Genomic DNA, 26,305 nt, shown 5'->3' with positions numbered 1-26,305 from the left:
TAATAAAAATAATGTAAGCGTATAATTTTCATTTTATTCATTAATTTAATCCCTAAATAAATACAGCAGGTCTTCAATATGCACACCGAAATATAAAAACAAGAAAGATATACTGAAACATGGACACAAAATATAAAATACCACAACAAAATTTAGTAAGTACTTTAATACACACATAAACAAAATGTTGACAATGCATAGATTTCACCGTGGTGCTGGGACAACAAATGATCTCAGATTACCCAATAACACATCAACATTATTTAACTTTAATTTTGCCACTTCTAAAGTAACTTAGTTTTCTGAAAGAGATATAAAGATGGCCTCAACAAAAAACTGTCTAGCGTGTTTTACCTTTAATTACACAGGCATACTTCATGTTATTGTACTTTGTGTTATTGTACTTTGCGGATATTGTTTTTTTTTACAAATTAAAGGTTTGTGGCAACCCTGCATCGAGCAAGTCTATTGGGCACCATTCTTCCAGTAGTATGTGCTTATTTATATCTCTGTGTTACATTTTAATTAAGGTACGTACATTTTTTTTTTAAATCAAGGTATTGTATGTACACTTAACAGACTACAGTATAGTATAAACCTAACTTTTACATGCACTGGGAAACTAAAAAATTCATTATCACTTTATTGAGATATTTGCTTTATTGCAGTGGTCTGGAACCGGATCCACAATATCTTCAAGGTATGCCTGTATATTACTTACAAAAAATGAACTTTATCTACACGCTACTAATGGTCTATAAATGGGGCATTACCAATCTACATTATATTAAAATAATTACTACAGCAACATTACCAAAGGAGAAAATACCATCATAATTATAAACTAATTATTGCTGCCAGTCTCACAGTGATAAAAGTTTTTGAAAAATTATTTGCTAGCCCACTTAAATGTGAAAATATGTTGGGGTAATGTGGTTTGGAAGAAAATAGGTTTGGATGTCAGTCAAATCTGAATTTGAATTCTACCTCTGCCACATCCTAGCTATATGGTCTTGAGCACTATTGATAAATGACCTCATGTAGTTGCATGACTTTAATTAAATACCATCTTCATGCCACTAATTTCCAAATATTTATCTCAAGTCCCAGTCTCTCCCCTGAGCTCTAGACTCATACATTCAAATGCCTATATGACATTTCCACTTGAATGTTGAATAGCATCTCAAACCTGCTCATCCTTACCCTGTCTTCCCAAAATAAAAGGCACCACTCTCCACCCAGCTGTTCAAGTCAAATATCTAGGGGTTTACCCTTGAGTGCTCTATTTCTCTTATTCTCATAATATCCATCAGCAAGACCAGTGAGACTCTACCTCCAACACACACTGAATGCCACCACTTGTCTCCCTCTCCATTATTAACTCCTGTTAAAGCCACCATTATCTTTCACCTGATGGCTGCACTAGCCTCCTAATGTCTCCCTGCTTCTACTGATTCACCATATAGTAGCCAGAGTGATTTTTTTTTAAATGTCACTGGATCATATCACTCCAACTTAAACTATTTCAATGGATTTTCATTCCACTTAGACTAAAATGCCCAATTCCTTACACTAAGCATACATAGCCTAGATGATCTAACCCCTGTCTACCTCTTCAGCCTCATCTACCATTTTCTCCCTGGACCCCTTCTCAAAACACAACCAAACTGGCCTTGCTTCCTTCACTTGAACATAGCCAGCTCCAGCCAATCTTAGGGCCTCGACACCAATTATTTCTGTTGTCTAGAATACTTGTCCCCTGAACTTCACATTGCTGGCTCTTTCTTGTTTTTTGGAATAAGGCTGAGAGTCACATCCTAAAGAAACCTCTCCTGACTACCCCAACTAAAGTATCCACTTAGTCACTTACTATTATGTGATCCTATTTTCTTTCTCAACATGGCACTTAACAATATCTAATATATTTTTTGCTTATTGTCTGTCTCCCTCTACCAGACAGCAGGTTCTATATGAGAAAGGATCTTGTCTACTTGTTTCCTGTTGTATCCCCAGTACCAAGAACTATGTCCAGCACACAGTAACTTCTCAATGTGTATGTGCTGAATGAATCAATGAAAAAGTGATGCATTTCTTACATCATACTATAACTATGTTTCCTTAACTGTTTCCCCCACTATATTTTAAACTCTTTGCGGGCAAACACTGAGTATATTTTATATCCCCAGTTCTTAACACAGTATCTAAGGAAACCAATCAGCATTTGCTGAATTAATGAATGAATCAATCATACAATCAAATAGACAGAAAACAAAGCACCATGATGAAAGGTATATGGGATATTTTTTCAATAGTAGTCAGTCACATTCTTTCAAAGCCTTCCCCCTTTTGACATATTCATGAAGTATTAACCAAAGTCAGGTGTGCAATCCTATGGCCATATTTCAAAAGGTAGCCAACTGTGAGAGATTTCAAATAGAGTCAAGAGGTCACTCTGGTGGACATTCTTATGCACTATATAGATAACACCTCTTAGGTTTTAATGTATTGGAATAGCTAGAAGTAAATACCTGAAACTACCAAACTCCAACCCAGCAGTCTGGACTCCTGAAGACAATTATATAATAATGTAGATTACAAGGGGTGACGGTGTGATTGTGAAGACCTTGTGGATCATACCCCCTTTATCTAGTGTATGGATGAGTAGAAAAATGGGGATAAAAACTAAAGGACAAATGGGGTGGGATGGGAGGATGATTTGGGTGTTCTTTTTTCACTTTTATTTTTTATTCTTGTTCTGGTTCTTTCTGATGTGAGGAAAATGTTCAGAGATAGGTTGTGGTGATGAACGCATAACTATGTTATCATACTGTGGACAGTGGATTGTATACCATGGATGATTGTATGGTGTGCGAATGTATTTCAATAAAACTGAATTTAATAAAAAAAAAATGAAAAAAAAAAAGGTAGCCAACTGGATAGTTTAAAACATCCCAAGTGTCCTTCGACTCAAACAGTATCATGAGCAACAGCACCATCACAATACCATCTAATAGTGCCATAACAGATGAAGAAACAAAACAAACTGATTGCTGAAAAGAACCAAGAATGCAGAAGTTAGATAAATGTAGAGCTAAGGCATTTTGTGAAAAGTAATATAAATACCAATTCTGCTACATCCCTAAACATATTTCTTAGAAGGCATACCATATCACCAATTAAGGATTTATTTTCCTAATCCTTGTTTAGGGCTAACTATCCTTTGCTTCTCATACTAGAAAGAAAGGTGAATGTATAGCCTGATCAAACTTCTAATAGAGTTGATGGGCATCCATTATCATTAAGTGAAGGCTTTGACTGAGTTCAAGTAAGAATATAAGTTCAATACAGTGGTCTAGAAGTACCCCTGCAGTGCTAACCTGCTGTTTGCTGCAAACACATCCACACAACTCCAGAGGTACTGAATTCTATATGAGTATGAGCATACACAAATTGATCTGATGTTACATAAAGTTAGCAACTTAATGGCAAGTTACTTTAGAACACCTAACAGGAAGTAGAATACAATATACTAAATAAGACAAAGCATATACATGTGCATATGAGTACATACATATATACACATATATTATAATATACACATATATTATAAATATATTTATTTGTTACATATATTTATTTATTTATTACACATATTTATTTATTTATTACATACATACCTTCATGTAACTGTAAACCCATTTTTTTGGTAATCCTTACAAATTTCAGCCAATTAATTGACTCGCATATATATACTACCAATTCCTACAATTTTTTCTTTTTAAAAAGTACACTTGTGGTAGTGTTATGCAACTCTATACCCTTGTTAAAATTCATAGAACTATACACCTTAAAGCCACAATCTTACTATATGTAAAACACAACTCAATAAACCTGACTTAAAAAAAGGCAAGAAACAAACTCTTTAAAATATTTGCAATTCATGTGAGAGATAGGGAGTAGGGGGTGGATTTTCCCAGTATTTCTACTGAATTATTTAATAAACCCAAGATCTTTATGTACATCCTGCTTTAATTCCTTTCCTACATCATATGGAAAGAACACATAAGTTTCCACCCTTCTGCTTACTAAATAGTTTGTGGATTGTACAGAGCAACTCTTTTCCCAAGACCTCTAAGAACTTTCATATATATTGTTTCATTTATCTTTATAGACTTTTTATTAGAAAAATACCCCAGGTGACATACAAATACATTTTTACAGTCCTAAGAAATTTCTTGCCTTCTTATTTTGCATTACCGTTTTTTTTCACATTTCTTTTAGTCATCTACTATTCTTTCATTTGACTATCAGAAACTGTAGTATAAAATGTAAATGTTTTCCTAACCACTGTCACTTAAAGTTTTTCTTGCATTCACATCTTTTTTGTTTTCTTTATTCATTATGATTCCATATTCGTTTATTTATGATAAATTTTATAGTTATCAGTCTAGTTTCAAAATATTAATTTGTCTGGCTGTTCCTTAATTTTTCTTTCCCAACGTACTATTAACTTGTCATCCCTTTATACTATTAGATATACTCTACATATCCTTTCCTTATACACTGATCACTGATCTTTAGGACTGTTATTCAAATTTGTAACTCAAACCCCTGGGAATCAACTTTTTCTATATTTTGCCTTTGGATATTTTTGAGCCATTTCCTCTTATTGTTCTTAACTGGTGATTTCTTAATTGAATAAGTCTCAATAAAATCTTATTTCTCCCTGAAATTTTCCACCTTAGGACCTCCAAGTATAAATTTTGCACCATTTCTTCAATTTACCTTCCCATCAGTATACAAACATATTTCTTCAAGTTTTGCTCTTTATTTCAAATCTAATTCCTTTTCCAATTTCACATTCAATTTATTCTAGTTTAACCAACCTTTATTGAGCTTATTCTAGCTAATAAATTTTGTCTGGAAAATACATAAGCCTGAAAGGAGCTCAAAAATGCATTAGAATAATACAACTCTTACAATCCTGATTAAATTTAGAAAAAAAATTTTTTTCTACTTTTTCTTCTCCATTATTAAAATGGAAACATAAAAATATCACTTCAAGAAGAGTTTTAATTTTATCATTCCAAGTCTACATTCATCAGGTGAGAGGGAACAAATGACCTAGTAGTCTTTGTGTAGGTATCTTAACAGGTATCAACAAGAAGGTAAATACGTAGCAGATAGTACAGATTTTGTTTTATCTGCATTTCAGAATTATGTTTTAAATATTTAATAGCTACTAACACTATATATTATGAAGGCTAAAAAAAGCCACCAATGTTACCAGTTATCTTATATTATTTCTGATCTTTTCCAAATTCACTTTTCTTCTTCCTTCCAACTATTTAGCATCTTTGTCCTCTCTTCTCAATTACTATTTTTGCTGCGAGATCTCTCTTAACTAGCTTTTTCCTTTCTCTCATCAATTAAAGTCATTTGCTTACCTTTGAGCATCTCAACATCCCCTAGTAGGTAAGCTAGGAAGGGAGTTGATTCTAATTTTATGGGGAAGAGGGGATGGGAAACAAGGAAATAAAGTAATTTGTCCAAATCAGTTCAGTATATGTTAGAGCCAAGACTAGAATTCTGGGCTGCTGACTTGGAGTCCAATACTATATATCCTGATTTAAGCCAGTGCTGTATTCACTAAGATATAATGTCTCACAAAGCAATGACTCCTGCTACAGATAAAGGAATGAGAAAAATTTGCCACAACAAAGTGAAAATACAAATGACTTTTTCTTAAATGTTGTATATTTGTATTCTAACATTAATTAAGCAATTGGATAAAGATACAACTTAAAATTATACCTATTATTAAATCATAATTATTTGCTAGAAAAGAATGATTATATAAGCTTCATTTAAGGTAAAGTATTTCAAAAACCTACATCTTAAAATCAATTAAACAGTTCCTCAAAAGCAGGCCTTCAGTTTTGTACTTATTCTAAATAATGATTTTTTTCATTAAAGTTTAAATATAATTGTTCCCTCATGAAGGAAAAAGGTATCCATCAAATCACATGCCAAATGATCTCTTTGCATTGAGTTTAAAGGAGAAAAATAAGTTACATCTATATGTGCCTGGCCTCCCCTGAACAGAGTATGCATAACAAAATCAACTCTTAAAAAGATGCACTTCAAACAATAAAACATACCCCTTCTGAGCTTTTCAACTCCTAAGAATTCCTGTATCAGGAAGAAAAGGAATTACAAAATACTAACATTTGGATAAATTTCTTTTGCTTAAGAAACTAAACAAACAAAGAATCTGCATAGAAAGCAACACTAGAAACAGGAGCATAGCTGTAAAGGCTTTATTTACCAGGACTTCATGGTTTGAACCCTGTGACCTTTCTGCTTCAGAGATCAACAGACCCAAATTTTCTTTTAATACTTATGTTATAGATTTCCAAGCGATTGTTAGTCATTTTTACTACAAATATTAATATCTCTACCAAAAGATGTTTGATATGGCTATTGAAGATGAATGTCTAGGAAGATGTAATAAATAGCAAATAAAACTTTTAAAAGATCTATCAATCTAAAGAGCAATAAATTTTTGTTAAAAAGTCAAGAAAAGGTTAAAATTTCTGAGCAAATCATTGAGATTAAATGCTAACTTAAACCCAGGTTAAGCTAGTTCACAGAATAGACAGCTGATTCTGACCTAATAAAATTGTAAAAATGTTTTTAAAAAAGAAAAATTCATTCTTACCTACATTAGAGATTCTTCTCCAAATTACAAAAAAAAAAAAAAATTCTGTCTTAAGGAGCAATGAAACATGAATTACTCAATTTGCATATGTATATATACCCATTATATTCATTTCTGTGCTTTACAAATATTTTCAGTAACTTTTTTTCATTGACTTTCAAAAGATATAGTGCTTGTCTATCTAATGGCATTTTTTATCAGTTTTATTCACTTTTCTATATAGACAACTACAGTTATACTAGCAGCATCTTCACGTTTTAATAGTATTCTGTAAGTTCAGAAATCTTAAGATTTCATAGTTCTTAACTACCTCTATTAGACCCTTTATCATATTATATAGTAATGATGAGTTTATATGTCTGTCCTTAAGAGAAATTCTTAATGGCAAAGACTGCATCTTAGAAATTTTGGCCTCCCAGAATCTAACACTGTGCCTGAGACCCATGAAGTATTAAATAAACATTTGATGAGTGCAAAAATGAAATTTGAAATCAACTAAATCTTTTCATGAATAAATTCATTAGGTCATCATAATTCAGTTTTACATATTCTTTATCTAATTTATTAGGCTATATGAAAAATAATTCTATACTAATACATGATAATTTCACTGTTAATTAACGGTCTATTCTTGATTTTAAAAAGTCCTCTATGATAAAAGAAATTGCAATCCAACAATATAGATGAGAAAGTAACAAAAAAAAAAAAATTGACTTTCTTACTGCTTATTGAAGAAATAAAGTTGTGTTCCCAGTCTTTGAGAAAGAGCTTGACAGCACTGGTCTACATCTTCCAAGACCTAACATAGGCAACAGGCCCCAAGGAAAAATACTTAAATTAGCAAAACGAGTGCATTTAAGTTATTTAAAAGGATTACCATGAAAAAAGTTTCTCCTCTCAAAACACCACTCTCCACAAAATTGTTCATATATTCAAATGACACATTTTAAATATATATATAAAATCTGCCTTAGAGATGACACTGCTGACCCACCCTGAGTATAAGCATTTGAGTTCCCATCCCGCTAGTAGGGACGGATTTTATTTACTCCATCCCTATTCATTTACTGAATCCCCCTTGGGGCCAATGGCACACATCAGTGGATGGCTGGCTAGGATTAGGTATAACCTTGGAAAGAGACAGTAATTAACTTAAAGATGTTCAAATTCATGACCTTGACAAGACCTATGTATTTTAATTTTGCTGCTTCAGTAAATTTAAGACCAAAGAAAAATAGATATATTAAGTATTGTATTAACAGGGTTTTTTTAAAGTCCTGATGCTGCAGATCTATATTTATTGACATAAAAGATGCCTACAATGTATTGTTCGATGGGGGAAAGATATCAGATTATAGAATAGTAGATATAATATGATCCCATCTAAGAAAAATGTTGAGACATCTAGGAGAATGTTCTCCAAATTGTTAACAGCGGAAATCTCAATGGTGAGTTTCAGGCAATTTTTTTTTCACTTTGAGCTTTTCTGTTTTATATATACATTTTTTACAATAAGCATGTGTGATTTTTATAAAATGAAAAAACTACTTCATGTCATAGAAAATAACAGCAAAGTTTTGCTTATCTTATTTTTGTGAATTTTTTTAAAAGAGTATCAATACAAAAAATGATTTTTTTAATGCATAAAAGCTGAGGATTTTGTCAACTTCAACCTGAACTGACCTGGTCCAGAGTCTTGTTACCCCATCCAATAGCTTTCATCTTTCGCTTGACTTCCCACTGTTTCTGATAGGCCAAAATATGATTCAGAGGCCAAGGGTAAGGTGATCCATATCTAGCATGAGTGATCTAAAGCAAAAAGATTTTGTTAAAACATGGTCCTTCCTAAAAATGAAGACTGTTTTTACAAGTAGAATTCTGAGGGAAATATATTTTCAGAGAACATGAATAGCACAATCTTAAAAAAATACAGAGCTTGCGATCTAAAAAATTAAAATTTTAAACCATTCCCTTTAAAAATATATAAACTTTTATGTACTTTACAAACAGTTATATCAAACTGACACATAGCTTCCCTAAAATGTATGTGCAAGCAAAATTAAAGTAAGTGAAAAACTGTATCACTAATGGTATAAACCATAATGTTTCATTTATGAGCAGGGACTTGCCATTCTGAGCAAAAGTGTTTTCTCATTAAATTTTAATTAAGATAAATGCTGCAGAACCACTCACCTCCCCTACTGTAGCTTCATCACACCACTGAAGATACAACTAGAAACAAAAGAAGAGTCACTAAAACTTTAGAATACCAAACAGAAAATGGGTAAAGGAAGTTATATCCTGTCATGGTTAAGTTTTTATAAGCCAACTTTATAAAAGTCACACATGTGAGTTTTTTTCCCCTACACAGAAACCTTAAATTTGATGGTAATACTTTATAAAAGCAGTATTTCTTATTCATACAATACATCTCTAAATACCACTAAAGTATTTTAACAGTATTATTTAAATAAACTTCACAAGGCCAAAGTAAAATAGTAAGTGGGCAAGAATAAAGAAAAATAGTGAGTGGGCCCTTTTCCACAAGTAGAAAATCTAAAATTGAAAATGTCAAGTAACTCGTTTAAAGAGAATGATCAAATAATTTGGGCAGCCATCCTAGCCTTAGAATCACTTGACTATTTTCCCATTTCTCAATAACTGTAAAATAAAACATAACAAAGTTTATATTTAATGGAGGGGAAAAGTTATTTTCAAGCACTATTATCTTGTATTATACCTCTGCAGTCAATAGCATATTGTTGACTAATTCCATGTAAGCTTTCATTTCCGCTTTTTGGACTTCATCCAGCCCATCACTAAGAGAATGGCCCTAAGGGGAATTTAAAAAAATTTAAAAGAGCATCATATTAAATATACAAATACTTTCAGTTATCTTACTACCAAGAATATAACATCAATGTTTTTACTATAAACATTCAATGGATTAATTTTCAAAATGCTTCCTAAAACAAACATATTTTATATGAAAACATATTTAATACTCTGCTATAATTACAAAATAAATAAGCTGTATTTATTTTTCATCATGAAAGTATATCTTTCAATTGAGAAAGTGATATTAACTATTAGTTCACAAAAGAAGAAAATAGAATCTTAAGTAAATCTTGTTTTTTAAATTAAGAGACTAACCTTATTAGTAATAAAAGAAATGTCAAAACACTAACATGTATTGCTTATAAAGTTGTCAAAGATGAAAAAAATAGCATATGTAAAGGTATAGGCAAAAAGACACTAAATTTTTAGATTCTAATACACTGTAGTAACCGGTGGATGCATAAAATGGTATATCTTTAGCTGAATCTGGCAATCTGTTTAAAGATTTTAATAGTGCATACCCTATGACAATATAAATATCACTCAGAAATTTCTCCTAAGAAGACAGTCAGACAAATATACAAAAGTGTTTATGTCCAAGAACATTTACCAGAGCATCTTTCCAACAGCAAAAAATTGACAACAACCTAAAAGCCCATTACTAAAGCCTTAAGTAAATAAATTATAACACATCCATATACCAGAATACTATACAACAATTTTAAAGGATGAAGTTTATCTATAGTCATTAGCATGGATCCAAACATATTGATGATTTTAAAAGGCAGGTTGCAAAGTAACACATAATAGTATAATCTATATTTTCCATATATGCATAAAGGTCTAAAAGGATGGTCCCCAAAATGTTAACGGTGGTTGTACCTTGCTATGTATTAAAATCTAAACTGAATAAATGAAAGTAAAATAATTCAAATTGTAGATTAACACATCCTATCTCCCTACTCAAAGGTATAACAACCTAATAGTTTTCATTTATGACCAAAATTGTCATAAGCATAAAACAGAAAATTATCAACCATTTGGAAAGATCAAATTACCTCTTTACCTTTGATTTACGTTGGGGGAGGGAAGGGTACTTTAGAAATATTTCTCCAGTGGTTTATATTGGCATTTTTAAAAAACTAGGTTAAAATCAATGTAAATGTTAAGGCACACTAAAGAATGATGAATGACTTTTTTAAGAATAAGTGTGATTAAATGCATTTAGTATCTTTTTTATTACCTTGGCTTTAACAAATTGGACTATTGGACCAAGTTCTGATACTACTTGATTTCCCACATGAATAAAAGGTACTTTACCTGTTGAGGAAAAAGAAATGTATGAAAACACTTTCAATAAAGTTTGTGGTAGTAAAAGGATATTAATACAAAACTGGAATATGTTTTATTAATATTCAAACTAAAGATTTAAAAAAACTGAAACTTTAGAAAATTAGAGTCAAATATGTTGGCATTAAATTCTATACATTTTTAAACACTGATTACTGACTCAAGAAAAGAGAACAAGTAGATTCATTTCTAGAGTTCCCATTTGGATATAATAACGCATCATAAAATTCCCCTTTCAGAACTAATATTAACAAATCACTACAAAGCAATAAATACTAATTATCCAAGTTTCTAAGCCAGGATGTTGATCATTGATAAATTTCAAAGAAAATTAACTGGACTTTCTCTTCAAAGTACAATAAACTAATCTATATTTTAAACTACATTTAAGAAACCTTTTTATATCTTCTAATTTTAAGTCTCTGGTACCCATTAAGGTCAATACTTTAAGCACATAATGGTTCATTAATAAATGTCTTTGACTCAAAAATATCAGGAATTAAGAGAATAAACAGGCTTTGAAGGTATGCTAGTTTGTGAGTTATGATACAAATTATGTTCCCAACACATGTACGAATAAAGAACAGGTGGTATGCCTACCAAAACTGGCTTTTCTAAATAAACGGACATTAAAAATGTAATATTTCACTTTAATACATACTAATACTTGATGAAATTATCAGAGATGATGAGAAAAAAATAGTATTCAAATAGCAAGAAGGTCTATCCCAAATGCCAGAGGATGAAACCTGCTCTCAGACCTAGTTCAAATAGAGTTCATGCTAACAGCAGGCCTCTTCATCTCCTATTCAATAGATTCACTCCTCTCAGCTCAGTCAGCCTAAGGGTAATGGATGAGGTGCATAGCACCAACAAAAGCTTCATCTGCAACCATAGGATAACATGCATTACAAAGGAAAGGCAAGCTTTTTGGGATACAACTCAATAGATGTATTTATAAGACACTTCCATGTTACCCATGTAAGAACACTGAATTCAGCATTCCTTTCTTCTATCGCTTTATAAATTTAGTTAAAATGAAAAAAATCCTTATCTGGGTAAGCATAAGGTCATATTGTCTTTTAACGTGGTTATAATCTATGTAACTACTAGCCTGTTAAAAATAATGCAGGCCCTCTGAGAAAAAATTATCTGGGAATGAAAGCTACTTATGAATGAGTGCCTAGACTGGAGGATATTTTGGAGGTATGATCTTTTTGGAGCAAAGGGTATTTCTGATTTTCAACATCCAGTTTGGAGTGCTTGGAAGAAAGAACTTATACTTGTATATTTCTTTTTTAAGAAATACATTGAGCATTGTACATTCCAAAGCAGGGAAACGGTGTGGATAGTCAATGAGTACCCATCTTATATATCTCTAAATATAAAGATATATAAAATTCAGGGTGACAAATTAGAAGTGAATAATGTTTTCTGTCACTAACCTGACTTAAAATGGAACCAAGGTTATGTTCTTATTATTGAAGGTATCAGGCAAAAGCATAGTGAGACAGCTATTCTCTGTCACCAGTCAAAAGTCATTCTTACTATTAAAAAAACCAACAAAAAAACAAAAATGGAATGCCCATTTTTTATTTTATGACCAATAATCATATTTAGAACTTTTATTTCTAAAGAAAGCAAGAACATTTGCCAAGCGAGTTTGTAGATTCAAAGAGTGTTAGAAATAGAAAGGATCATGGATGCCATCTAACACAACCACCTCATATTAGAGAAGTCACCGAGGCTCAGAGAAGAGAAGTCCTAAGGAAAAAGTTGAGATGTGACAAAGTCACAGAAGGACTAGAGTAAAAATTCCCTCTTAGCCAAGCAGTCTTCTATTCCAAGCTACTTTTTGCTCTAGAAATCTACAGCAACAAGATCAAACAAGCAAATAAAATTTAAAACATTTCCCTAACCACCCTAAATAATATGAATGAAAGGGAATGATAATTTGGGATACGATGAAATTTAAGAATCTTAGAAATCTACTGTAGACTCCTATAAATGTATGAATGTACATACGTGTGTATGTATGTATGTATGTATTGTATGCCTCTGTAATATTTATTGGTTTGTCTTTCATAGAGTCCAAACATGATAATAAGTACAGTATGGTCATTTTAGGAAACATGTGACTTCTATCTGACTTCTCTTCACTTGCCGAAGATTTTAACTTCAGTTTTAGTTTACTAACCTTCTTATATGTATAATATACAAACTCTTTTTGTATGATTATTACACAAAGGAAAAAGATGGACAGAAAGCAAAATAATTCATTTGACCAGAATTCAGTAGTTTATAAAACCTATGTAGAAAATCATCACAAAAATGAGGCAATGAATAACTCTGAGAATCCAAAATGTTTATGCTTATAAATCTAGAAATTCTTTTGTGGAAATATTTATAAACTGAATATCCATAAACTTATAAATGTAGATGGTATTCATACAGAATTTTCAGTGTGTATGGGAAGGGTGTCTTGACACCTTTTGACAATTATTAGCATTCTTAAGAACTTAAAATAAACAAAATTTTTAATACAAGTCATCCCAAGTTGCTGTCACAAGGAAGAGATAGATAAAGGACTCCCTAAATAGCAATGTAACACACTTATACCAACTAGCTATACTCCACAGATTCATTCATTAAGGAATGGTTCTTTGTGTTATTATTGCTCTGTTAAAACTATAATTATAATAATTCCTATCAATTACATTTAATTTTTTAATTTATCAGCTTTGTGGCATTATATATTTATGTCAAAAGTTATCCGAATCATATGTATTTAAAACAGCACTTTAATCTACTAATATATGATACTGAAGAAATGATAAAGGCATTATTAAAAATGGCAGAAAAGCTAAAACTTCCTAAAGTCTGTTAAAATAAAACATTAGAAAAAAGAAAGAATTAGAAACCAAAACTTTCAGTGGTGACTTTAACTCAGATCTATGACAAGTTAATTTAATTATTTCACAATCTCTATTCCTCTACTTGCATACTGGGAGAAGGTAATTTAGGGAAGGGTGTTGCATAATGAATGGATTCATTTAGTGAATATTAAATTTTGTTTACTGAAGAGAAAGAAGTTCTATGAAAGGAAGACTAGGGAAATTTGAGATGACATATTTCCTCAATATTTACTATTTAAAACAATTCCTGTAACATTCTAGTAACCAACCATCTCCGATCACAGAGTTGAAACAGTGTGTCCATCCTAAAACTGTGAAGTTTGCAACTGTTATTTTATAAAGCTAGGAGAAAATACTCCCAAAGTTTAGAAAAGATAGGCATTTTTAACATCTGGGTACAAAATGGGTTATCACTGCAATTTTAACACTGCAAAATATTAACAGAAAAAAAAATTCACTTACCAGATGGAGACATATATTCTGCATTCGCCCTACAAACCACTTTGATGGGCAGATTACACATCTGCAAAAAGGTCTGTAAGTCAAGAGAAGTATATAGTAAGCCTACTGAAAGCATATGCATATTTGAACAAAATTTTTAATTGTTTTTTTTTCCAAACTTAAGTAACAGCTGATATAGTAACATTTCTACTGGAGAAGAATGAATCGATTGAAAGTGAAGTATTTATTTTCCAAACAAAAACAAAACATCATTTCACTACTAAAAATCAGTAGGACTTAGACACCAGTAGATAAATGAAATAAAGCATTTATATAAGCTTAAGAGAGAAAATGTGAATTATCCACACTTTATTGTATTAGCTTATGTAAGTCAGTGACCGCATATATTGTTTTAATTTTCTTTAACAGATCACTAAAGTGTAAATTTTATAAGCTATTGCTTGATTCCACTCCTCTTTATAAGACCACTGTCTTTCTATTCTTAGGGGAAAAACTCTCGAAATGTTATTTCTGCTACTTCAAAATTCTCTCCAATAATACTCATTCACTTTCCTAACATGTAGCTTCTAATTTGCCTTTTTAAGGCTTAACTTGTTTATTTTCACTTTGTTTATAATAACAAAAAAAGTTTAAGCAACTTATATGTCCAACAATAAGGGAATGGGTAAATCCAAACCATGAAATGTTATACAGCCAATCAAAACAAGGTTTTTGAAGAAATTTTTATGACAAGGAAAAATGTGTGCATTACAATATTAAGTGAAAAAATACAAAATTGTTTTTACTATATCACACAAATTCACTTTTAAACATTTTTAACACACCAGTGAATTCTGCTAAACCAATACGCCTTCTGCCTGGTTCTCACCACTATTTTTTATAGTACTCTCACTCCCCTTTCTCTCTCTTCTGTGATTTCTTGGCTAACTCTCTTTCACCACCCACAAAATTTACCTATGTTCTTTCTTTAAACTTACTCACTTGGGGAGGTCATAGGTTACAATGGCTCTAATTCACCACATGCAAATTAGAAAACAAAACCTTTGGTCTATTTTGAATCGGAAGGAATGATTATAAATAGCAAATGGAAGTTGAGAGATAAATTAATAAGTAAACACAGATATTACTTTTTATATATTAAGATTATGAATAAAGAGTCTCCTCCCATCCAACAGAGATTTCTCATAGAGTGGCTTATTAAAATTCCTTCCTCAGATCTAGATTAGAAATCAGTTCTGAAGAGTCTTGTTAAGTATTAAAAGTACTGAACAGTAGTTAATATCTTGTACAAAGAACTCTATTACCCAAAAGTATGTCAATTTTCTTCCTGATCTAGCCCTCTAAGAATGCTTCCCTCTAAGATAAACCCTACCTTAGTCTGATCCCTGTGTACTTAAACCCTCAAGATTCTTGCATTGCTCTGTAAACTTATATATGCATGTCTACCTTTCCAACTGAACGTAATCTCTTAGGAAGCCAAGGAGCAGGTTTTTTATTTTTTTTCTAATTCTGCCCCTCTTCTCATTCTCCCTCATTCTCCCATAGCTAATCCAAGGTAGTGCACAACTTATAATAAGCATTCAATGCTGTTTACTAAGACAATAGCTCTCAAGAGTTTATTGTGGAAGAGCTGTAAATTATTCTCCCATATATGTTCTCCCCTTTCTCTACAGTGGTAGAGCCCATGAAGTATAGCTGAATACATGGCTGCCTGAAATAAAAACTTTTTTTCCTACTTTCCTTTGTAGCTGTGTATGGCCAGTGTCTAAATTTTAGCCAATAGGACTTAAAGTTCTGGGCAACTCCTGGGAAGTTTCTTTAAAAAGACGAGGTATGACGTCCTCTTTTCTCCTCCCTGCTGACTGGAATATGAAAAGGATGACTAGAGCTACAGCAGCCAAACTGCAACATGAAGTAGAATGTGGGGATGGTAGAGCAACAAGAATGAAGGGGCCAAGTCCTTGATGATCATGTAGTCACCAAACCTAGACTGCCTGTGTTTACATGAGAGAGAAGTAAACTTCTGTCTTTCAAGCCACTGCTATTTTGGGTTTTCTGCCATTCACAGCCAAACTTAATCCTAACTAATCTACCAATTACTGTTTCTAGTTTTAAATGCCCTCTCACCCAACCAAAAGTTGACTCCTCTGTGTCTGTGTACATGTAAACTACCGAACAGTCCAAATACCACTTCAACCTCACTCCCAGTTTATTGCAATAGTAAGCTTTTTGACTGACTCACAAATATAGACTAAGGCAGTGGTTTTCAAACACCAGCATGCATCAAAATCACGTGGAAGACTTGTTAAAATACAGACTTCTAGAAAGGAAAGAATTAGAGAAAAAAAGTATAAACAGCTCTGTCAGAGAGCTTGGTTGAGAAGAAAAGGAAGAAGGGAGTAGAATAGTCAACTCCTGTGGTGATTTGAACCTGGGTGTACCCCAGAAAAGCATGTTGTTAAATTTAATCAATTCCCATGGATGTGGACCTATTGTAAGTAGGACCTTTTGATGAGGTTACTTAAGTTAAGGTGTGGCCCATCTCAATCAGGATGGGTCTTAAATCTTATTCCTAGAGTCCTGATAAGTGGAGTGAAATTCAGACAGTCACAGAGGAAGCAACCAGAAGCTGAAATCAGCGGAGCCTGGAAAAGAAGAGAGAGCCAGGAGACGCTGCCATGTGCTAAGGACTAAGTATCACCAATAGCTAGCCCTGGAATACCACCGTTTTTCTTCAGAAAGCAAGCATCACCTTGATGACACCTGGATTTGGACTTTTTCCCAGCCTCAAACTATGAGTGAATAAATTCTCATTGTTTAACCCAACCTATTTTCCAGTATTTGCTTGAGCAGATTAGGAAATGTCTATTATATATGTATCAATGATAAGAGATGACGTGAACACATTAAAACACAAAGCAGCAACAACAACAACAAAAAAACACACACAGTGGAGACAGGCTGAAAGTACAAGAAAGAGGTGGGATAACTAATATACAAGATCTATGAGAAGGTAAAAGGGGATAAAACAAGAGTGCTGATAGAGGGAATCATTTTGTCAAGAAATAAGATACCTTTTCCATGTAATACAAGGGAAGTCTTTAGGAATTTGAGATCAATGCAAGTTGATAAGTGAAAAGGAGAAGAAAATGAGGAAATGCTCACATTGTGTGAAATGGGAGAAGAAATCATCTATTGAGAATTACCAACTAAGAAGAGATGATTGAAGCCTTTGGAAGAGCAAAAAGAGTTTGAAAGAACACTTAATATATCTTCTCAAAGGTGCAAATACTATGCATTTGTTAAATAACAATTATAATACCACAGAAATAGTAAATACAGTAACTTTTGCTAAACCACATGCATAGTGGTAACTATACTAATCGATATTCATCAAAGCTGTATTTCACTGAAAAAAAAATTAAACAAAATTGTAATGTTCTGCAATCAAACCAATGCTTCTCAGGCCTGTGATATTTTTACTTCTTTACTAAAAAAAAATAACTGATTAAATTTGACCAATTTAACACATTCAACTTACCACAGACTTCATTTTAATGGCATAATTCTGGTTAGCCCAAGATTAATTTACAGCAGTTACTACAATAACTTTTCATCACTGATTATAAGAGATGTTCTGAATTAATCTGGAGTTCACAAAGAAGTTTAGTGTCACAAACAAAGCCAAGCTTTGGTTCAAATAGTATTTCTCCTTTTCTTAGAAAATGGAAGAAAACCTCATAGAGGTCCCAAAATAGTACTTTTGTGTCAATATCTTATCAACCCCTAAAAGTACTCCAAATGAAACAGACATGATACAACAACATGAAACACATTTTGGTTTCAATTTTGAAATAGCAATCTTTATATTTTTATTTTTTTAAATTTTACGAAATCCAAAGAAAAATGTAATTCTAATTATAATAATGAACTTAGGATAAGTCAATCTGCTATTCTTCAGCTGGATACTTTATTCCAAACTAACTGAAATGATTGGCAATATAAAATAATTGGAATAAAAACCTAGATACTTTATTATAAACTAATTAAAATGATTGGCAATATGAAATAGTTGGAATAAAAACCTTAGCATATGCTATCAGAATAATGTTCTATAACTATGCTGTCCGATATGGTAGCCACTAGCCACATATGCCTATATAATTTAAATTTAAATTAAAGTTAAAGAAAATTTTAAACTCAGTTCTCCAGTCACACTAGCCACATTTGAAGTGCTTAAGTCATGTGTGGCTAGAGGCTAACACTACATTGGATAGCACAGATATAGAATACTTCCCTCATCACAAAAAGTTCCATTGGACCATGTGGGTCTATAACAAGACTAATCACTGCTTAAAAGAGATCTTAGGAAGAGAAGCTGGCATAATCTGAAAGTGATTAGGCTAAGTATTATAAAAGCAATCTACATAACAGTACAGTGTTCACACGTGATGCCAGTGATCCATCAGCTTTTGATGATGGTGATACATTAAATGCCATGATATTTCCAATTTCAGAAAGAACTAATATATGATTTATCTAATTTGCTGAGAAACAACAGTTGCTAAAATCATCAGGCAAATTTATTAACATTTAAAAACTAAGTACTTATGAATTAATAAATTAAAACCATAACCAGTAAATATACTCCTTCTTTGAATACGAGTACCTAAGCATACAACATGGTGGGGAATTTTTTAAACACAAATATATACTTGCACACAGAACACAGTACCCAGTATCTGATTTCTAAGACCCTGAAATTTAATAAGCTTGATGTAGTTTCAACATATTAAATTAATTAATTGAATTCATAATGTTGGAAAAAATTATTGAACGGGTAGCGTGTTGGGATTTTTTTTTTTCCCAAATAAAAAAATTTCAAAGGAAAAAAATAAAATTAGATCATCAATTACTGGTAAAACAAGAAGGACTGAACTTACACATTTATATCTACAATCTTTCAAAAAATCTACTAAAATAACAGTGAAAACAAGGAAAATAGATAAACCCAGAGGGACACAAAGAAAGGAAGAGGAGACAACACAGACCAGAGATGTCAATCCATTTTTACAAGATGAAAAGTGGACAAAGGAATGCTAACAGACTTGGCAAGGCAGAAGAGGCTGAAATCTAAGAGTCCACGGAGGAGAAAACCAACACATTTGCATCACAGAACACTAGGAGGATTAAAATATTGGAGGCACCAAGCACCACAGAAAGCAGAGGTGAGGTATGGAACTGAAAACAGAAAGACTAGGTGAAAGTCTGTATAAGCATCTGAACAACTATCCCTCCCCTGATCTGGCAAGAGACAAGCCTTACTCTCTGGAAAACTGAACCAGAGAAGCTTTGACCCAGGGACCGAAGGCACAGCAGAGGGCCCAGGTGAGGAATCACACTGAAAAGAGCAAAGTTAATTGAAAGTATGCACACTGACTAAAGAGACCTACAGCCTTCCTATCCCTCTTGGCTCACAAACACTGATGAACAAATTAAATCCCTCTAGGATATCTCTCTGGGGAAAAGACCTATAAATACTGATGGTTTTTTGTTGTTTTTTTTTTTGGGGGGGGGTGGGGGGGCAGGGGAAGAAGTGACTCTCTCAACAAAAATGGCAGCTCACTGTGTAATCAGTCTACAGTGAAGCCCACAAAAGCCCTTCATCTCCCCATCAGCATTTTAGTGACTCATTCTTAAATATAAATTGTTAATGGAGATCAATAGATATTTGAGGGAAGTCTCTATCATAAAATACAGAGCCAAAACAGACCAAAGAAAAGGAATTCAGAGGAAACAAAATGCAGAGAACAGAAGACAATTTAAAAAGAAAATTTAATGGCTGATATTTATTAAGCACTTACTACATGCCAGATACTTATTGAAAAACTTCACCCTATGAGGTAGATACAAATATCTCTCTTTTAAGATGAGAAAACTGAGGTACAAAGAAGTTAAGTAATTTGATCAAGCCATACAGTCATGAAGTAGTAGAGTAGATATTTGAACCCAGACAGTCTGGCTTCATTCAGAACTATGCCCTTAGTTCTTATGCTATACTGTCTCCTACGGAGTAAGGATAGAGAACAGGAATTGGAGGAGGAATGGAGAGGAAAAAGAGAAGAACCAAAAACAAACAGAAAGAAGAAAGCCCTTGGAAATTAAAATAATATAAGATTTTTTTAATTTAAGAAAAGAAAATAAAACTGAGGAATTCTCTCAGAAAGTATAGGAAAATGGGAGAAGATGAAAGAAAACAAAAGAGAAAATACAAAAAAATTAAAAGATTACTCCAAAAGGTCCAATAACTGAAACCACTAGTTAGAGAGAGAAAATGAAGGAGAGAAATCAAAGAAATAATCCAAGAAATTTCACAGAACTGAAGAACATAAATCCAACTACCCAACATAATGAATACAGAAAGTCATACCAACAAATATTATTATGAAATATCAGAATACCAAAAATAAAGAGTAAAAAGTAGCTCCTAGGAGCTTTCAACATCGAAAGAGAGAGAGAGAAGGGAGGGAAGGAGAAGAGAGAGGAAGAGGTAAAGGGAAAGAAAGGAAGAGAGGGGAGGGGAAAGAAGGCAGGGGTGGGGAGGGGAGCAGCATACAAAAGACTGAGAAAAACGATAACACTGAATGTTTCAATAGCAACTCTGGAAGCCAAAAAACACAGTGCCTTCAAAGTTCTAAGTGAAAATCTTCCCAAACTAGAATTCTAAAAATGTCCATAAAGTATCAATTGTGTGTGAAGACAGAATTAAAACATTATCATGCTGTTTGGTACAAAACTTTACTTTTCTGTGGCACCATATCTAATTTAACCTGTACAGTCAGTTTACTTAAACAGCATAATTACATGGAACCTAGAACAGGGAATGAGATTCTGTTATTCTGTACAGGTTAATGTAATACCTGATACACTCCAGAGTATTTGGGACAGAAAATAAAAAAGTATTTGCAAAGTCCCCTTGAGGGACTGGGGAAAAATGTGGAAGTATTAAACTTCCCCACCTGGGGAATTCCAGATATTCTCTCAAGCATTAGGGACTCCCTCGATCTTGGGGCTTGCCCTTATGAAATTTATTCCTCCAAAGGAGAAGCTAAGCTTACCTATGAGTATGCCTAAGAGTCAACCCCAGAAAACAACTTCTGTTGCTCAGATGTGTTCTCTCTTTCTAAGCCAATTCTGCAAATAAACTTGCTAACCTCCCCTCTACGTGGGACATGACTCTCAGGGGTGTAATTCTCCCTGACAACATAGGACATGACTCCCAGGGACGAGCCTGGTCCTGGCATTGTGAGATTCAGAGTGCTTTCTTGACCAAAAGGTGGGGGTGGGGTGGGGTGGGGGGTGGGGGGTGGGGGATGGAACAAAATAAAGTTTCAGTGGCTAAGAGATTTCAAATAGAGTAGAGAGATCGTTCTGGAGGTTATTCTTATGCTTATATAGATATTCCTTTTTAGTACCAAGTGTATTAGATAGAAGGAAATACCTGAAACTATTGAATTGTAATCCAGTAGCCTTGATTCCTGATGATGATAGTATAACCATATAGCTTTTAGGGGATGACCATTTGATTGTGAAAACTTTGTGACTGACACTCCCTTTATCCAGTGTATGTGCAGATGAGTAATAAAATAAAGACAAAAATAAATAAATAATGGGGGTGGATAATGGGTATGGGATGTTTTGAGTGTTCTTTTTTATTTTTCTTTTTTTCTTTTCTTCTTTTTTTTGGAGTAATAAAAATGTTCTAAAATTGATTGTGGTGATGAATGCACAGCTATGTGCATTCAGTAAGCCACTGATTGTATTCCTTGGCTTGATTATACGTGTGTGAATATATCACAGTAAAACTGTACTTAAAAAAAAAAAGGCATTATCATGGAAGCAAGGTCTTTAAACTTGTATTTCCCATGCACCCTTTTCTCAGGAAGCTAATGAAGAATGTGCTTCACCAAAACAAAAATAATAAACCAAGATTAAAAAAGAACATAGGATCCAGAAAATAGGGGATTCAACATAGAAGAAAGGCAAAAAGAATTCTCTAGAAGATGATTAACAGCCATCACAGGAAAATAGCTCTGCAGCCAGCCAATAAAGGAACTGTTACAATTAAAGCATAAAGGAACAAGATTTCAAAGGCGGTGCTTTCAAGAGTTAAATGTATATATATAACATTACCTGATGTGTCTGGTCATGGTAAGAAGTTTTACAGTTCTGCCAAAGAATTTGGAGCAGAAAAACTAACCAATAAATTTAAAAAACAATTATTTACCCAAGGAAAAACAATCATATAAAAAGAACTGTTCATTGTACATTGAGTTACTCAGGTGAGAAAAATGTTTATATTCTAATTATAATGTAGACAATGAATATTAATTTAACCAGAAATGTGAGATAACTATTGGGAAGATGGAGAAGGAATAGGGGAGGAGAGATATAAGAGCTGAATTCCATAGTGGAATTCAATAGATATATTTAAGATTAAAAAGTGAAATAGTAACATAAATATCTTACTTAGAAATACATAGGTAAATATCAATAAAAATAAAACAGCTAAGAAACTGAAAGTGGTTGTCTTGGTATCAGGATTCGGGGGTAGGGTAAGAGTGGAACAGTTGACTGGTTTTTTTAAAAGCCTCTCATACACTGCTAGTGGGAGTAAAAATTGTTACAACCACTTTGGAAAACTACTTGGCAATATCTACTACTAAGTATATGTCTACTCTGTGAGACATCATTCCACTTCCAGAAATATACCTTAGAGAAATCAGGCATATGACTCCTAACAAACATGTACAAGAAAGTTCATAGCAGCTTTATTCATAATAATCAAAACTGGGAACAACTCAAATGTCCATTAACACACATAAATTTTACTCTAAAATTCCCAATTCCAAGCCAAAAGGGATACATGATTTGTCACCAATTGCTTTATGAGAAAGGAAAAAGTAAATTAAAAGGATTATACATTTTTCTTGGCTCTAAATTATTTACAAATAATATTCATTGAGAACCTTTAAATAAGAGACATTCTAAAAACAGTCCCAGAGGATGACTTCAGTGATAGTCCTTGAAGATTCTAAATTCTATAGTCAGCAACTACTTCTGAATCATATCTTCTAGGTATTAAAATGGCTCAATTTTTTTCAAAAAAAACTGGCTTTGAGAAATAAAATATATTTTCATTTACATATAAATGAAAATAAGACCAGAGGTCTAAAGACACAAGGACAATCTGTTACTAAATCCATACAAATTTCTTAAATCCAAGATTCAAAAGTTATAATTGTAGATAGCATTGCCACTGCTTTTGATTAGATATAAAGCTAGCAGCATGAATGCTGGGGTGGAGGGGCAAGCTTTCAAATGTTGCAGACAACTGAAATCAGGAATAGATCCTATTATAGTATATTTCTGCAGTAACCTGGTGACAAGACTTATGATTCCTCTTGCTTCTCATTTCAGATTCCTCTGTTGTCTAAAACTGCCTTTTTACAGTTATAATTTCCAGATATGTGCTTGGGTCCTAACTGTCAGATGATAATTATCAGCTGAATGAATGAACAATGGACATATGAAAATTTGAACAGTATATCAAATAAAATAAATATCAAAGAGTGAAGAAATATCAAATTCAATTATTATTCTAAGTGATTTTTTTAAATGAAGCAATAGAAAACATCTGATAGTAAAAAGCAAAGAAAAACAAGGCTGCTTAGTCGAAGTCCAAAACACAATATTCATATTCAATCATTGTGAGGACCCAGGGCCCAGGGCCCTACCCTCTCTTCCATTACTGAGATATATGCAGCTGACCACAGGACCAGCAACAAGCCCCCCCACCTCCAGGGGTGAAGCATTAAAATTTCCCTCCCCTAATCACTGTTAGTAACCAAATCTTGAGACCTTATTGCAACCAAATCTCATGAGATCCTGTTGTAATCAAATCTCACTGAGAAACTCCATTGTCACAAACCTTCATAAGCCTCCCCACCTTGGTACTCCTCCCTCTCTGTGGGAGCCCTGGGCCCCCAAGTGTCTTGAAGGCTGCACAGAGCAGTTTGCTTGACCTAGAACAGTTAAGGTTTGACCTATTCTCCTTGTAATATCAGGTGCTAAATGTAATCTATACCTGAAACTACCTCCTTCCTGAGACTCCCTGAGACACTGTTATCTACAAGATAATCTATAATCCTCCCTTCCTTCCTGTTGATTACAATCAACCCCTCCCTACATTGCAGGACCCTGCTTCCCACCTTATGTTCTCACACCCATTGGAATGTCAAGCCCTTATAACCAGCTTATTCAGCCCCCGCAAAGTGCGGATTCTTTCCACATTGTGCTCTGAACTCGCCGCCATTCAGAGCAGCTCTTGAATCCATTCAGAGAAGCTCCTGATTTCAGGGCAATGTGACTCGACTTCCCCATCCTGTAGGTAAGCCCCATAATAAAAGCTTATGTCTCAGAACATGTCTGTGCTTTCTTTAGTCCTTCAGCTACAAAAGCCCTCTTGGACCATGACACACTCTCTCTGCAGAATGACAGAACACTAACTTCACTTTCCTGACCCGCCACCATCGGAAAAATCATCTCCTGTTTTGTAAGTCCCTAATTAAATTCATGGGTAACTCCATGCCAGGTGAGTTTGGTCTTGGGGCTAATATGAGTTAGAACATTTGGCGAGCCAGCCAGGAGACCAGGAAACCACCAAATGTAATGGGCATGATGAGTCCTAGGAAAGGAGACAGACCAGGGGGAATACTGTGATGGTCTGAAACATCCATATGGGGAGAGATGGCAGCCCTCCTGAACAGCTGGATTGCTAGTTCTCCTGCAACAAGCTGCAGCAGCTGTTGCATGGCCTCTAATAGGAGTTGTGCACTCAGCTGTGGAAGAGACATGGCAGTCAAAGCTGAGGTTCACTGTCCAGAAGGAGAACTTAAGTTAGAAAGAGACATGCAGATAGCCTAGGCAGATATGAAGGATGCATTAAATGAGAGTCTGTGCCATGTAGATAAAAATTTAGAAATATTAGCAAGCTGGTAGAGTGAGAGGGTACAAGTTGCCCAATGGGCAAGTGAGCCATATCATGACTTCTTCTGACTGGGATCCCAACGCGAGGGACCCCACTGATTTTTCTTCCTATGAGGAAGAGCCCCCATCTGACTGCGAACCTGAAATTGAGGAAACTAAGCATGTTCACTCTCTGGCCAACAAAAGATCAAAACGGAGCAAATATAACACCGTATCCCCAGGCACGGGGGGATGGTGCTGCAGCTGCCACTGCCCTAGCAGCACCTCTTGATCAAAAGGTGCTGGTTACAATGCAGTATTATACTGCCACTGAGTTACAGGAAATTGGGAATCAATACAGACAAAAACCTGAAGAAATTTTACCAGATTGGCTGCTGCACCTGTGGGACACTGGCACAGAGGGAATATTGCTTTCAGGATTTGAAATAAGCAAACTGACCTCTATTGCCATTCACCCTTCCCTCTGCCAATGTGCATATTCCTTAGCTACCCGACCTGAGTCCAGCTTACCACTAAATTGGTTAGTGATTCAGTATAAAGAAACTTGTCCCAATGTGGGGGATATACCCCAGGTCACACACACACACACACACACCCCACTAGAGAACACTGATGAATAACAAGATATACTAAGGGGGCTAGGAATGAAATGTACAGTTTATGCTGCCTACTTTGTGGAACTAGATAACAAAACTTTCACCATGGGCATTAAAAACACAATGTTACAAAGTGCCCCAAATCAATGGTACAGGACACTGGTGCCCATTCTTAGCACATTAGTGGGGCAACCCATCTCCAGGGTTGCCCAAGTAGTAGCAGATCTAGAAGAATCTGAACACCTAAGGTGAAAAGGGACTGGAGTCAGGGTTATGGGCCATGCCCCAAAAAGACATGACAGTCCAAACTGTGTGTCACGCAGACAGATGTGGGCTGACCTAATGGCTGCAGGTACTAAAACTGAAGATACTGA

The 26,305-nt window shown here is 33.9% G+C and overlaps 1 protein-coding gene across 1 annotated transcript in view; it reads right to left on the bottom strand.

Moving 5' to 3' along the window:
- Nucleotides 1–26,305, bottom strand: part of MTX2 (metaxin 2) — an 84,860-nt gene that overhangs the window by 3,351 nt on the left and 55,204 nt on the right. The window contains exons 4-9 of the mRNA XM_037849878.1: nucleotides 14,287–14,359; nucleotides 10,803–10,879; nucleotides 9,462–9,554; nucleotides 8,915–8,953; nucleotides 8,405–8,530; nucleotides 7,444–7,520 (exon numbers count right to left, since the gene is read on the bottom strand). Of these exons, the coding sequence (XP_037705806.1) occupies nucleotides 7,444–7,520; nucleotides 8,405–8,530; nucleotides 8,915–8,953; nucleotides 9,462–9,554; nucleotides 10,803–10,879; nucleotides 14,287–14,359 (485 nt within the window). The remainder of the gene's footprint in view (nucleotides 1–7,443; nucleotides 7,521–8,404; nucleotides 8,531–8,914; nucleotides 8,954–9,461; nucleotides 9,555–10,802; nucleotides 10,880–14,286; nucleotides 14,360–26,305) is intronic.

Source organism: Choloepus didactylus, chromosome 9, assembly GCF_015220235.1.
Source record: "Choloepus didactylus isolate mChoDid1 chromosome 9, mChoDid1.pri, whole genome shotgun sequence".
Taxonomy (NCBI): Eukaryota; Metazoa; Chordata; class Mammalia; order Pilosa; family Megalonychidae; genus Choloepus; species Choloepus didactylus.
Note: the sequence above shows the minus strand (reverse complement) of the source record. Positions and strands in the feature narration are given on the sequence as shown.